Source organism: Paroedura picta, chromosome 6 (genome assembly GCF_049243985.1).
Source record: "Paroedura picta isolate Pp20150507F chromosome 6, Ppicta_v3.0, whole genome shotgun sequence".
NCBI lineage: Eukaryota > Metazoa > Chordata > Lepidosauria > Squamata > Gekkonidae > Paroedura > Paroedura picta.
Genome location: NC_135374.1, coordinates 63141809 through 63156544, shown reverse-complemented (window position 1 = coordinate 63156544; position 14736 = coordinate 63141809). Strand labels below are relative to the sequence as shown.

Below are 14736 nucleotides of genomic sequence, written 5' to 3'. Positions count from 1 at the left end.
AATGTATACAGGACTTTGTAGAGTGGGAACTCCTTGCTGCACAGGCCCTTAACAAAGTTTATTATCAGAATCAGCCTTTTCTTTTAATCAAGAAAGATTAGTCAATTCATTGTTCAGTGTGCTAATTTTAATCAAAAGGTGATAAAGAGAATGGACTGCCCAGAAGTACCACCTTAGGCAAATGTTCTTTGAAATGAAGGCACACAAAACCATATAAAGCAAAACTCTCTTGGGAGATTTTAAACCTACAGATCCCCCGTCTTCCCAAGAGGTTGAGCGCTGAAGACTGCAATGGAAAAGAAAATGCTCTGGGTTTTCACCATTGTCCTAATTGTAGGGCTCAGCAATGCCTTGCTGCGTAAGTGCAGGTTTTCAGTTGTTATCATTTTGTGTATGTGTGGCTTGTATTCTATGGAAGATCAAGTGGCATGAGCTAGACTACACTCACAGTCCTGCCCTAGGGAGAGTTTCACATTTCTGAGTCCACTGAAGTCAGTGGGGTTAGAAAGATGTTACTCTACTTAGGAAGGCCCTGCAAATTTCAGTATTCAAAAGTCAGGGTACTATTTTTTTGCTGGATCTGGAAGGTGTATGGGATATTAGGAACTTATAAATGTGTCTGCATTGACGCAGCGTTTTAAAGTGGGAACTCTGACGCATGCTCTGCATTCACACATCACTGGATATTGCACAATAGCAACAGTTCATACCTGAGTTGCTTATCCACACTAGAAAAACAAGTGCAGCTGCCTACTACAGGCCAACCCTAAGGAATATCCTGTGTTGTGTGGATGAAGCCTTAGAGTAATTAAGGTTTGCAGGGGCAGGATGAAACTGGAGGCTTCTGGAAGGAACTGAAAGCTGTGATAACTTTAAAGGGATGAAGGCCAGACTGTGACGCCCAGACCTCTATGCTTCAAGTCGAAGAGACCCATATAATTTCAGGCTCATGAGACACCTACATTCTTATCATGGATTTTAATTAATTAAAACTAATTTTAAATTGATTAAAATTGTTACTATTGTTTATTTTTTAAAAAAATAATTAATTAAAGGTGAGGAATATAAAGATAGTCACATCTTTTCCTGTACTCTTTACTACACTTTCCAAAGGAAAGCATATAGATGGGTAAATGTGCGTTTGAAAAGTAAAAGACAGTGGTTTAGGTTTGGGTTTGAATTTAGTTTGGGTGTTGCAGTTGTACCTATTATAGGGTTGCCTGCCCCAAGATGAGGAAAATCCTGGAGGTTTGGGGATAGAGCCTAAGGTGGAGTGGGATCTCGGTGGGGGTGCAAAGCCCTAGAGTCCCCCCTGAAAAGCATCCATTTTCCCAAGGGGGAACTGATCTCTGCAGTCTGGAGATAAGCTGTAATTCTTGGGGATCTCCAAGTCCCACCTGGGGGCTGGCATCCCTAACCTAGTGTATCCTAAAGAGTAGACTGCACTGTTCACATTACACAAATGGGGTAGTTCTCCAAGAAGTTGTTACTCACAGGTTTCATGTTGATTGTGGGAGGTGGAGGAGAACTCCTTCCTGGGCCTTTGTGAACTAAACGGCAAATGGTAAAGAGGATGCACTGCCCAGAAGCACCACCATAGGCAAATGTGAGAGTCGATGTTAGTTCAGCATTTTAAAAAGAAATGAATCTCTTTTGAGAATCTTGACAAGGCCCTGCAGGGGGTATGAATGGGTTGCAGGACCCAGCTTGCCCATGCAAGCACTAAGTGACCAGAAAGCCACTGATAACTTTGGCTGTGATTGAACAAAAACCATTTCAAGAAAAAAGGAAAATAGCTAGTTATTGTATTTATTATCTTTTGCCTCCTAGAAAACAGCTCTTGTGTTTGTGCTTTGTTTTAAATAGCGGAAGGAGTATGTAATGTTCCAGCGAGGTCACGCGAAAACTGTGGGTACCCAGGCATTGGTGAAGTGGAATGCGGCCAGAAGAACTGTTGCTTTGATTCAAACGTGATGGGGGTCCCCTGGTGTTTTAAACCTGATTTTTCAGATGGTCAGTATCCTCAACTGCCGCTCATTTGGGGGCTTCAGTTTTTCATTAATGTTCTTTGTCTGATTATTACTTACATACAAAGATATGAGGATATGAAGTAAGTAGTTTGAAAAAAGAACCTAAAATGTTCTACAAATTGACACTTCCTATAGGGTTGCCGTGGGGGGAGGGGAAGTAGGCTTGGACCCCAAACGTAGCTAGAGATGTTTCAAGCCTTTTTGTTATGTGCTCCTCTCTCTAAAGAGAAGGCAATGATCAACCTGAAACTGTTGCATTTTAATCTTTAATTTTAATTAACTCAATTAGGCTTTTAAATGTTATTTAATTATGTAATGCTATATTACTATGTTGTGAGCTGCCCTGAGCACTCAAGAGAAAGGTGGCACATAAATAGAAAAATTGATAAAGGGGCTTGTATCTTTAAGCTCAACTCAAAGGCTGCTGCAAAGGTGTGTACGCATCAACCCCACCTCTAAAAGCTGCACAAGGAAACCCATTTGCAGGTAGAAGCACCCCACTGGGATACTGTAGAGTGACTCAGCCTTCTGTTCGGGCCACTAACATACTGGATTGCAGTCTTCCCCCAAAAGAATAGAGAAATGCGGGTTTGGGAAAGACTCTAGTGAAGTTGGGGGGAAAGAAAACTAGAGCATGATGTCATGTGAATGCTCCCCAAAAGAAGTGCTCCCATTTGGCAACCAAAGCAGACCTTGGGTTTCTTGCAGTGTAATAGGCAGAATAGCCCCTTATCTACCCATCTGATATGGTCACAAAATATAGGAAGCTTTAATGGAGATCTCAAGGCTCTTGCATTCTTTTAGAATGCTTCTCAATGTTCTGTACACAAGAGCTTAAAATGACGACCGCTTCTCACACTGAAACTTAATATCCCCAAAATATCCCCCCCCCCATCTTGTCGTGTTTAGTAAACAGAACGCACAATGTAACAGCCTCCTGTTGCAAATTCCCCCACCCCCCACATGCTGCAGCCAGTGAAGTGGAGGGAACTCATAAAGTGGTCACAGGTTTTGTATTGCTGGATTTTACCAGGGAGAGAGGAGGAGGAGTCTTGGGGGTTTTGGGTGGCAACTAAAAAATTGCCATCAGTTCTCTTTCTGACCTTAGTTTTCAGTTACAAATTATATTTGTGATTACGGCTTAGTATGAAATGGGCTTATTAAGGACATTCTGTGGGGTGAGAAGCAAAACAAACATTGTTACTAATTGCTTTCTTTCATTTCTCCATCCAGAGTGTGTGCTATAATATTTTTTACCTGAAGCAAGACAGAGCCTTATCCGTTAATGACTCAGGCCAGAGCCACGTCTCCTCATGAAGATGTTCACGAAGCATTGCCTCATGATCCTTTGCTGCCTGACAATTCGGCACGGGTGAAATCCTGCAAAAGGCTAACGATTATTAAACCACTTGAGCAACAGATGTAAATTGCCACTTCTGTCTCTTTTTTCCACTGTTCGGCACCTTGCTCCTTCCTGATGCAATAAAAAGCCAAAGCAAAATGATGTGGTTGGTTTCATCCCTCTTGGTCTTTGGTCAGCTGTTTTCTTTTCCCTCAAAAGTGGCAAGTTCTGCTTCAGACTTGGTAATGAGCATCATGTGTAGAACTTCTATAGAGAATTTAAGATAACAAAATGCTCCCCCCAATCTGGTGAATTGAAATGCTATTATTTTTTCAATATCTGGGGTAAGTTGTTTCATGTATTGAAGTGTTATTAAAAGGGAACAGTTGAAAACTACAGAAATAATCATGCACAGTGTGTAACTTGCTGAAGTAATACAAGGAAGTGACTCCACAAAGTCATCTTTATCTTTTGAGGACTCCCAGGGAAAATAAGTCTTGAAATGTCTTTTCCATTTGAAGACGGTGGTATCGCTTGGGTCTGAAGCCAAACATCTTCTCTAGCCCCTATTTACCCTGCTTCTGCATTCTTGTTACGTAGCCACCTGGGGAGACCTTCCGGCTGCAGCCCCCTCTTCCCCACCATTGCTTGACAGGTAGCAGGGGGGAAATAGAGAAGGGAATTGCAGGGGGGGGGGAATTGGGTAGTTTTATTCTTCTATTTTATTCTTTTATTGAAAATCGGCATCAGTCTTTGAGAGCGGCAGTATATAAGCCAAAATATAAATAAATAAATATAAACAAATATTGGGTGTTAAACTTTGAGCTCCTGGAATGGTGGAGTATAATTTCTAAAAGATAAATAACTGATTAAAGTGGGCAATTATTTGTGGGAAATTATTTTCATGCAGCTGCCAAATAGCCAATAATAAAACCCCAAGTAAACAAACATGACTGCACACAGATTCTCATAAACAACTAGCAAGTATGCTCAGTTTGTTGTCTTGTGAGTAAAAATGAACTGTGCTCTTATTTGACTTGAGTGAATAATTTAACAGAGAAAAGACAGCAGACTTCAGATGCAGCTTTGGTACAAATAAATTATAGCCAACATTACCAAGAAGAAATAAATATAGCACACAGTGCTGAACTAATTACTCATATTCAGAATAGCATATATAAAAAGTTCCATGCTCATCTTTGTCATGGAGCAGAGTCATGATCCACATTCCCATGTATACACTCACACAAGCAAACGTCTATCTGAAGAGTGCATAGCAGAAATAAATATCTAGCGGAGTTTAAGATGTATGGAGATGATGATGCATGAGATTGCCTTTTTCTGTACTTTCTTTTAGTAACCTGCACAAATAAGACCCTTCTAACTGTCAACATTTTAATTGACTAAGTGGTGGCATCATCCTTTTCTATGGGCACCAGAATAGACCTGTGCTTGTCTTCCTTCACTTGTCTTATTTTCTTCTGAATTAATTTATGGACAAGACTGACTCAGTTACTGGACAGAATATAGATTCATTTAAGTTTGGCTTGAGTGATTCATAAGGGAAGAATGAGCCCATCTTTGCTTACAGAGTCCTCCCACTAAGATAAATAGATCCACCAACCATCTGCTGGATGATAATTTACGTGGCATCCAGACATATTTTAATCAAAATCAAAATAAAGGTGGAGTTGTGACATGAAAATAACCCTCCTTAGTTAAACATAATCTGGCTAAACCAGAACAAACAGGTGAGTATAAAAATTATTAGCAGCAGATCTTTTGTGTAGGCCTCACAATTTCAAAACAAAGGACAAAGTTGCCATGGAGCACACGAGATTCTTATTGTGTGCTGTTGTTCTGGTTTTAGGACTCAGCAGCCTGGCAAATGGAAATGCCGTACTATGTGAGTGGAATTATTTCATTCTTCTTGGTGTGTGTGTGTGTGTGTGTGTGTGTGTGAAGTGCCACCAAGTCACTTTTGACTTATGGCAACCCTATGAATTAATGACCTCCGGAATGTCCTATCTTTCCCCCCCCTGTTGACTCCTAAAGGGGATGGGTACTGTGACCATTCAGCCTTGAGTCACTCTGATAGGAATTGTTTTTAGCCTCTTGACAGAATCTAGAACCCTGATGTTACTGCTCTCAGCTTCACTGCCACGCACACAGACTTCCTCATCATTTTATGATGTGCGTCAAAGAGAGGGGTTCATTTCATTGCAGAGATATTAGGGTTGCTATACGCCTGCTGGGGAAGAGAGAGCTCTTGCAGCCAGCAAGCCTTTCCTTCCAATACTCCAGCAGGAAGGTGGAAAATATAATCCCCATAAAAATACCAGTTATTATTACTAGAGTGGCACGAAGTCCTGCCACCCCATGTTCACATCTGGTTTCCTTCTGGATTGCAGGAGGGGCCAGGCAACCTTAGAACATATGGCTTTCCCCTTACGGTTCTGTCATGAAAGGGGGGAGAAACCTTTTTAAAAAATGAAAGCTGGAAATTTAGAAAACCTGGTACTCATTTTTATTATAACAAAACCAGTGGAGACCTACAATAAAACACTGCAGATTGTGTCGTGGTTTATTGAGGCAGGCAGGTGGATAAGAAGAAGCCTCCTCACCCAACCACTCGCCTCCAGCGCTGTCACATCAGCGGCTTTCCCCAACTCCACTTGGTGTTGTTGAGCACTGAGACTAAGTCAACATCATTGGAGGCAGGCAGATGGACAGGGAAGATTTCCCTCACCTACCTGCTTGCCTCCAGCTCCACACTTCCTTGTGTGCAGGGAGGAAAAGGCTCCTGATCCTCTTCTCCTCCTCTAATATAGTAGTGATGGAACACACCACTGGTTTGTGTGTGTTTGTTTTTTAAGAAAAGCTCTTTCTGCAAACTGGGAGGGGGCTCCCAAGTTTGGAGGAAAATCTCCTTTCAGTCATTGTGGCCCTTATCTCAGGATTGAGGTATCTGTAGATGGAGCTATATCTGACAGTTAGAATATATGATATTGATGTACAGAAAATCTGGGGGACCCACTAACACGTTTCCTCTATATGGAGGATATGACTGACTTTCACGTCTCCCCAATTTTCATTCTTCATTAAGTATATTTATGTTGTCGTGAGCTTGCTTTTTTATTCTAGGTAAGCAGAGACATTTTTAACTGCTTTTAGATAGATGTCTTGCTTCATTCCATGGGGTTTATGCCCACTTAATTGTATCTCATCTGTATCAATTTATAGTGCACTTCAGTATTCTGGCTAGGTCCCTTGGCTGGGGAGTCCTTGTGACGGTGTGTGCTCATTTTTTTTGCACAGTTTATTGCAGTTTACATAGTTTAAACCATACATTAAGTAAAATGTATTCTATAATAACCTTGTCTCTGTGTATTTCTTTTTATACCTTAATGATCAGTTATTATTGTAGATGCCTCTTCCACCCTGCCCTGGGCCTCTATGAGCCATGAGGAGGCCATGGAGAGTCCAGGGCCTCTTCTGCATGATGGATAAGCTGATGAAAACTCACTAAATACATAGTTGTTTTTCTGATCTCTGCACAAAAGAGTGAATTTACTCTGCAAAACTGATTTTGCTCTGCATGGTAAACTGCCTCTTCAGTGCTTTAAGCGTCTTTTAAGCATTGTTTCTGAAAGATTCATTTATCTCAGCTGCACTATTAGTCATGCAGAGAAGCTCCTTAATGCAGATTAGTGACTGCATTAGATAACAAAGCGGAGTTGGCTAAACTCCAGGGGGCAAGGCTATGAATTGTTCCATGCAGAGAGCATTGCAACGTAGTTTTTCAACAAACTACATTCAATGCAGAACAACAATCGTAATATAATAAAGCGGTCTAAACTGGTTGTTTTTTAAACTGTTTTATTTGGCTCCATGCAGAATACCTCCTGTTGTCTCCTGCCTACATGCCTTCCCCTCATTGCTTCTCTGCATTGGGGATCGATGGGTGGGTCTGGGTGCTGACAAGTTTGCCACTGCTGCAGAGCCGGGCAGTTACCGGGCTGATAGGCAAGTGTGGGAGGGGGGACTACCAGTCTCAGATAACCTCCTTGTTACAAAGAACTTGCATCTGGTTGTGTAATAAAGCATGCAGCATTATGCACCAGTGCACGTAGGGCTAGCTCTGGGCAACTTTAGTTAGTTGTGTGTTAGTCCCATTCTCATTGAAGTAAGAGTGACGTTCTTTAGCGTGTCTTGATAGTATTTCCACAGCACATATACAAAAACAGCTGTGGAAATGGCTGGGACCTGAAATTAAAGGCTGGTAGCCATTTTATCTTGATAGTTCAACTGTAGCTGCATGAGCTTGGTTTTCTAAGTTTTCACAAACAATTTTTAAATACTTACATTAATTTTAACTGTCTTTAATAGCCTCCCAACAATGTGCAATAGAACCCAGTGCTAGAGTGGACTGTGGCTATCCAAAAATCAGTGCAGAAGAATGCAATAAGAAAGCATGCTGTTTTGATTCAAGTGTTCCTGGTGTTATCTGGTGCTTCTATCCTAATAATGATCCAGGTATCAATTTCATTTGTATCCTCACTTTCCGAATGGTGTGAATTAAATTATTTCTAATATTTTATCTCAATATCTCATTCCTCACAGCAATTACATGACCATCCCCCCTCCCCCTGGCATATAGCAGTTCTTTATTCATGGCAAACACATTTGTTTATTTGTTTGTTTAATTTATTATATTTGTTGACCGCCATTCCCGGCCATGCCAGCTCATGGCGGTTTACAGTAAAATGATAAAATCATGTAAAACAGAAGAAAACTATACAATCCAATGAACTGGCAATAAAACTAATCTCCTCTCACTTCTTCACACACTCAACCCAACATTTTCTGATTGGCTAACCAGAAACATAACCTTCTACTTGGCAAACCAGGGGGCGTTATGCACTGGGGAGAACCTCACAAATATTCTGCAAAAAAGTCTTTTTTTTTCTAGTTTCTGCATGTGGCATCATTTTACCCACAAAAACCCCACCATCATATTTTCGATTCTGCATGGTACTTACTCCTTATGGCAGTGAATGCGCCTTTTCCATGTTGTTTCCTCACTGTATTTTAAACTTACTTTGCTATGACTTTTCCTTTACGACTGTTCCAAGGAAACTTTTTCCCCCATGCATACATGTTACCATGTTTTTTCTCTCCTTCCATGTGCTATTGTACACCAAGGGATGAACATAAAGCCCCTTTCTGTTTGTAGTCCCTCATCCACCAATGAGAGCTTAATGTGCCCCTTGTTTAGCGCTGCCCCTCCCACTTCTGCTTTTATTGTACTTATTCCATGTTTCTGATGAGCTTTGAGCACTGAACAGTAGCTCACCCATGTAGTTTCAAGCAAGGTTTAAGCACTAAGTATTCTCTCGTTATGGACCTGGATGTGGCAGCATGCAGAGTTGCAGCTTCTTATCTCCCAGCACATGTACACTATAACACTTAGTACTTCAAAAGATCCATTACTTTCTAATTGTTAATTCCATGACATCCTGAACAGCTGAGGTAGCTCTCTTTCCATGGTTTCAAGGTCTCACCATACTTCTGTTCCCTTACCAGAGAGCCCAGTGTTCAGTGGAAGCAATTTAGGGTGTACCCATAAGAAACAACCTGGAAACTATTCTGACTGATAAACTTAAGCCAAGGATCCTTGGGCCACTACCTTGGGCCTCTATCAGCACTATATTTTTGTTATTGAATTCCATGGACAAAGAAGGCTGGGATGGAAAATAATATGTCACTGAACCTAACACACTAAAATAAATTTATTTCTGCTGATTTCAGTTTCTATGCAAATGCATAGAGCTTACTCCAAGGAAAGCATGCATGGCAATATTAACAAGTTATACTACTAATACATTCCAAATCCTGTTTTGTTTTCAGAATGCTTCTAAAACAAATGTGAATCAAGGATCTACCTGTCTACTCTAACTGATCTTCCAGAAGAAAAAGACAGTTGACTTTTAGCTGCATACCCACAGCTGTGTACCCATAAACTCTCCTGTTGATAATCCTGCACATGGCTTTCAACAGCATTTTCCTTCTGCATTCTGTCATACCTGAAAGAATAAGATCTAACATATATCTATATCCACTGTAATTTTTCTGCTATGATCTTTGGAAAAAGTATGGGTATGGCGAGGGGAATAAAAGGATAAAGGAAATAAAGTAAAAATGGCTGTCTTTTCATGCACACTTATAAAAGATGTTGTGACTTTTGATTCTGTTCTAAGATTTGATAAATACCCATCAATTCAGCAATAACTGGACTTTAAGAAGACAAGCTTCCCTTTGGGGCCCCCAAACTCACTACCTGTTACGGTGCCAATGAATTCCCTCTTTTTTGTACTTAAAGACATTACAAATCAAAGGCCATCTTGGCACCGCCAGGGGTGTGTACAGATTTCTCACACCTGATGATCAGCTGGCCATCCCAGCTGAGTGACAGGAAACCAAATGCAGGTGAAAATCATATACATAACTGCCCAAGCTTTCAGTGCCATCATTGTAATGGCATTGTAAAACTGCCCATGGTCTGCTCTGAGACAGATCATTCTTAACACTCCATGCTTGAGACTTAGAGTGTTTGATTGATTTCAGCATAGTCTTCTAGCCTGATTCACACTGGAATCAACACCAGGCTAGAAACAGTGCTGTAAACAGAACGGAGCACTGGGGGACGGGGGGGGGGGGATAAGAAAGCGAGAAGGATCTAGTTCCACTTTGCCTATAACCTCATTCTTGTTATCAATACATCTTTGCTTTAGATATAAGTGGGTGGTAAAGGTAAAGGTAAAGGTATCCCCTGTGCAAGCACCGAGTCATGTCTGACCCTTGGGGTGACGCCCTCTAGCGTTTTCATGGTAGACTCAATACGGGGTGGTTTGCCAGTGCTTTCCCCAGTCATTACCATTTACCCCCAAGCAAGCTGGGTACTCATTTTACCGACCTCGGAAGGATGGAAGGCTGAGTCAACCTTGAGCCAGCTGCTGGGATCGAACTCCCAGCCTCATGGGCAGACCTTTCAGACTGCATGCCTTACCACTCTGTGCCACAAGAGGCTCTATCTGCACCACAAGAGGCTGTATAATTTTCCTATGGATATGGCCAGATAAATAGAAGCTTGATCCCAACCAGATGTGCTACTGGTAATCAGTAGAGGTCTGACCCAGGATTTAATATATCCCTTGTCCTGTAGTAAGACTGCTGCCTTACTACTCTGCGCCACAAGAGGCTCTAAGTGGGTGGACACATGTATAAATGTACATGCCTCTCCCCAGTCATATTCTGGTGACTAGGGTTCACTCCAGGAAAGCCTGTGGTTAAATTCAGATGGACTACTCAACAGTTTTCCAGTATATTGTTGTGAGCCCAGGTTCTTTTTTTTTAATCAGATTTTTATTTTTCAAAAAATAAAAGAAAGAAATAAGATTGCTACACATGGTACATTATGCTGCTTGTACACTCTATAATAAAAGTATATTAAAAATAACCTCCTTCCAGTTCAGCTTTTGTTATCTTTTTAAATAGTTCAGATAGGGGTCCCATTGTTCTTGAAAGACTTCTTCAGTTTTCCCGTTGACCATCAATGTCAGTTTTGCCACTTTGGCCAAGTCTGCCAACTTGATCAACCAATCTTCTATTGATGTTAATTATTGTAGTAATTTTCTAGCCATGACTAATCTGGCTGCTGTCGTCGCATAAAAAATTAGTCTGAAGCGCCACAAGCTAAGTTGAGCTATTGTGAGCATGACCTTATGCTCTATCAAAAGATTCCTTAATAAGTTGAAGTTGGTCCTTAAATATAAAAACCATCCCTTGAAAAAGTTGTAAGGCGAAGCACATCGGGATTTGTGAGAAATAATAAGAATAAAAGAATTACTGAAGAGAGAACACTCTATATGTCTAGTTTGGATATTTTATTGCCATATTGGTTTCCCAGTGCATCTATATTTTTCTATATTTGTCTCTTCACTGGGACCCACCCTTCCCAGTTCATTATTTTTGAGAGAGCTCTGACCATCAGAAAAAACTGAGCTACAGACAAACCAAGACTTAGACTCCAAAGTTGTTGCAGAAGCCCCTCATTCCTCTGCCCAGCGTCCAGGTGCAGATCCCGGCCCTGTCAGCCCATGTGGCTCACTTGGGCCAATGACCCAACACAGGCTACATGCCCAAAGATAGTTTCAGTCTGAAAATCACCACACCAGATTAGCAAGATGGTTGCTGTCTGCAGAGCTCTGTGAGTTATCACAAGATGAGGATTGAGAGGCTACTGGCAGCCTATATAAACGTGAAGCTAGGAGGCCTCCATTGCAGATGCAACTTTGCAATTTTACCTGTGATCCCTTTTGCTGATGCTCCTGAACTGCCTAAATGGACTCTCGACTAACTGGCCTGCCTGACTTTGGATTCCGATTTACTCTTCAGCATTCTCTCCTTGGACATTGCCTTTTACCTGCCTTCCATTCAGCTAATTTGCTTCCAGCAGAGAGTTGAAACCTGCAACTAGCACATATATGCCATTTATTTTTATATTTATACCCCACCTCTCATGATGATGTCGCCTCAAGGTGGCTTAGGAGGTAAAACCATAAAACAATATATTTTTAAAAATCCCATTAAAACAACAGTAACAATAATCACAGTATCCCACAGTTATAGGATTGTGGTAAATTAATAATCCCCCCAGCCCAACTCCACTGATCCCAACCAAGGAACAATATCCTAATCGTAATGTAACTCTGGGGTGTTCAAATAGGGTGGGACCCCCAGATCAAAACTCCAGTCAATCCTCTCCCCGGCCTCAACCAAATGCCTGGTGGAAGAACTCTGTCTTGCAGGCCCTGTGGAAAGCTGATAACTCCAACAGGGCCTTCAACTATTCCGGGAGCTCATTCCACCAGGTTGGGGCCAAGGCCAAAAAGACCCTGGTCCTGATTGAGGCCAGGCTGATATCCTGCGGCCTGGGACAACCAGCAGATTCCTACCTACAGAGCAGAGAGCCATGTGGGGGGCATAAGCAGATAAGTGGTCCCTCAGATAGATAAGACCCAGGCCACCTATAGCCTTAAAGGTTAAACCCAAAACCTTGAACTTGGTCCAGAAGCAGACCGGTAACTAGTACAATTGTCTCAACACTAGATGAATGTGGGCCCTCCAAGAAGTCCTAGTAAGGACCTTGGAGGCTGCATTCTGTACCAGCTGAAGTTTCCAGGTCATAGACAAGGGTAGGCCTGCATAAAGTGAGTTACAGAAGTCCAGTCTGGAAGTCACCATTGCATGGATCACTGTGGCCAAGTGGTCTGAGGACACGTAGGGCACCAGTAGCCCAGCTTGGCACTGGTGGAAAAATGTTGTGTGGGCTACTTTCATGATCTGAGCCTCCATGGTAAGTGAGGCATCAAAGAAGAAGAAGAGTTGGTGCTTATATGCCAGTTTTCCCTACCCGAAGGAGGCTCAAAGCGGCTTACAGTCACCTTCCCATTCCTCTCCCCACAACAGACACCCTGTGAGGTGGGTGAGGCTGAGAGAGCCCTGATATCACTGCTTGGTCAGAACAGTTTTATCAGTGCTGTGGCGAGCCCAAGGTCACCCAGCTGGCTGCATGTGGGGGAGTGCAGAATCAAACCCGGCGTGCCAGATTAGGGGGCTTTTTGCACGCCTTCAAAATAGCACAATGGTTGCCAATTGAAAACGCTACTGATTTGCTGTTTTGCACAACATCGTCGACAATCTGCCACACACCTGAAACCAATCTGCAAAAAGCGCTTCCTTGTAGCGCTTTCAGGGAAATCCCCAAAAGTGGATTCACCCTCCGGAAAGCGATACACTCCTGCAACCAATCTGCAACACTAGCGAAAAAGACCTGTGCGTTAACATTGTTGCGGTTTCTACAAAGTCCCTCCCCCTGGCTCTCTTCTCTGATCTTCCGGCGAAGCGATCGCCATTTTTTTTTCTCCGAGCGAGCGGGGATAAACACACCAGCGCGCCTCTTTCTGTTTAGAGGCTTCCCTGGCTTCAGTCCCTCCCCTTTAGTCACTAAGCACAAACCACAGAAAAGCCCGTTTGCTGATGTATTTTCCCTTTAATTTTTACACATTCATTCAGCCGAAAATCGGGCCCGTGAGAGGGTTTTTTTTTTTTTCACTCGGAGGAAGCGTGGCAACGATCAAACGATCAAACGATCAAACGACAGCTCAAACACATTAGGCAGCTGGATGGGTCTCTCCGTTGCAACGAATCTACACAGATTCGTTGCAATGGGTCTGTTTTTTTTAAAAAAAACCTTTCTTAAAGGGAAAGGGGCTGTTTGGGAGCATGCTAACGGCTGCCCATTGGCTGCTTGACGGCCAGGGGCGGGACGAGCTTGGCAATAGCGCTTCCTTTCTAGCGATTTCTGCCGAGACTGGAAGCCTGTGGGAAACGCTACAAAACGCAACTGGATTCCACTACAAAGGCAGGTATGCATAACGACGAATTCCACTATTTTAAATGGCGATTTTTCATTCAGTGACCAATTTGCTACAAAGATCCCGGTGCGTAAAGCCCTTAGAAGTCTGCACTCCTAACCACTACACCAAACTGGCTCTCACTTTCAGAGCTTTATAGATCACTCCCAAATTCCTAGCGATCAGTGCAGGTATTAGTTGCACCCTCATCCAGGCATGGGAGATGCATTGCTCCCTTCTACCCAGCCACAGGACCTCCATCTTGGAGTGTTTCAGATGACTCTGCCTGAGCCATCTAGTCACTGCTTCCAAACAATTGGCAAATGTTTTTTGTTTTTTTTATTGTAGTTTTTTTTTGGGGGGGGGAGGCCAGTTGGCCATCCATCAGGAGACAAAGCTGGGTGTCATTCACATATTGGTGACAACCCAGCCCAAAACTCCAGGCTAGCCATCTTCCCCATTATAGGGGAAGGTGGGCAACAATAGACGAAGAAAAAGAGTTGGTTTTTATATGCTGCTTTTCTCTACCAGAAGTCTCAAAGTATCTTATAACCCCCTTCCCTTTCCTCTCCCCACAACAGACACCCTGTGAGGTAAGTGAGGCTGAGAGCCCTGATATTACTGCTCAGTCAGAACAGCTCAGGGTCATCCAGCTGGCTGCATGTGGGGGAGCTAGAAATCAACAGACTAAAAGTTGCCACTCTTAACCACTACAGCAAGCTGGCTCTCTTGGCATAAAAAGCATAATGGAGGCATAAAGCACCAGAAGAACTATTTCTTATGCCCTGGCCTCAATAGTCTAGCCTGATCTTGTCAGGTCTTGGAAACTGTGGTTAGTATTGAGATGAGAGACCACCAAGCAATTCTTGGATTGCTGCACAATGAC

General features: G+C 42.6%; 1 protein-coding gene across 1 annotated transcript in view; it reads left to right on the top strand.

Annotated features, from left to right (window-relative positions):
* Positions 1-200: 200 nt before the first annotated feature.
* The window catches only part of LOC143840824 (uncharacterized), a 41406-nt gene continuing 26870 nt past the window's right edge, over positions 201-14736 (top strand). Inside the window, exons 1-4 of the mRNA XM_077344298.1 lie at positions 201-358; positions 1867-2013; positions 5147-5278; positions 7762-7908. Coding sequence (XP_077200413.1) covers positions 292-358; positions 1867-2013; positions 5147-5278; positions 7762-7908 — 493 coding nt within the window. The 5' untranslated portion in view covers positions 201-291. The remainder of the gene's footprint in view (positions 359-1866; positions 2014-5146; positions 5279-7761; positions 7909-14736) is intronic.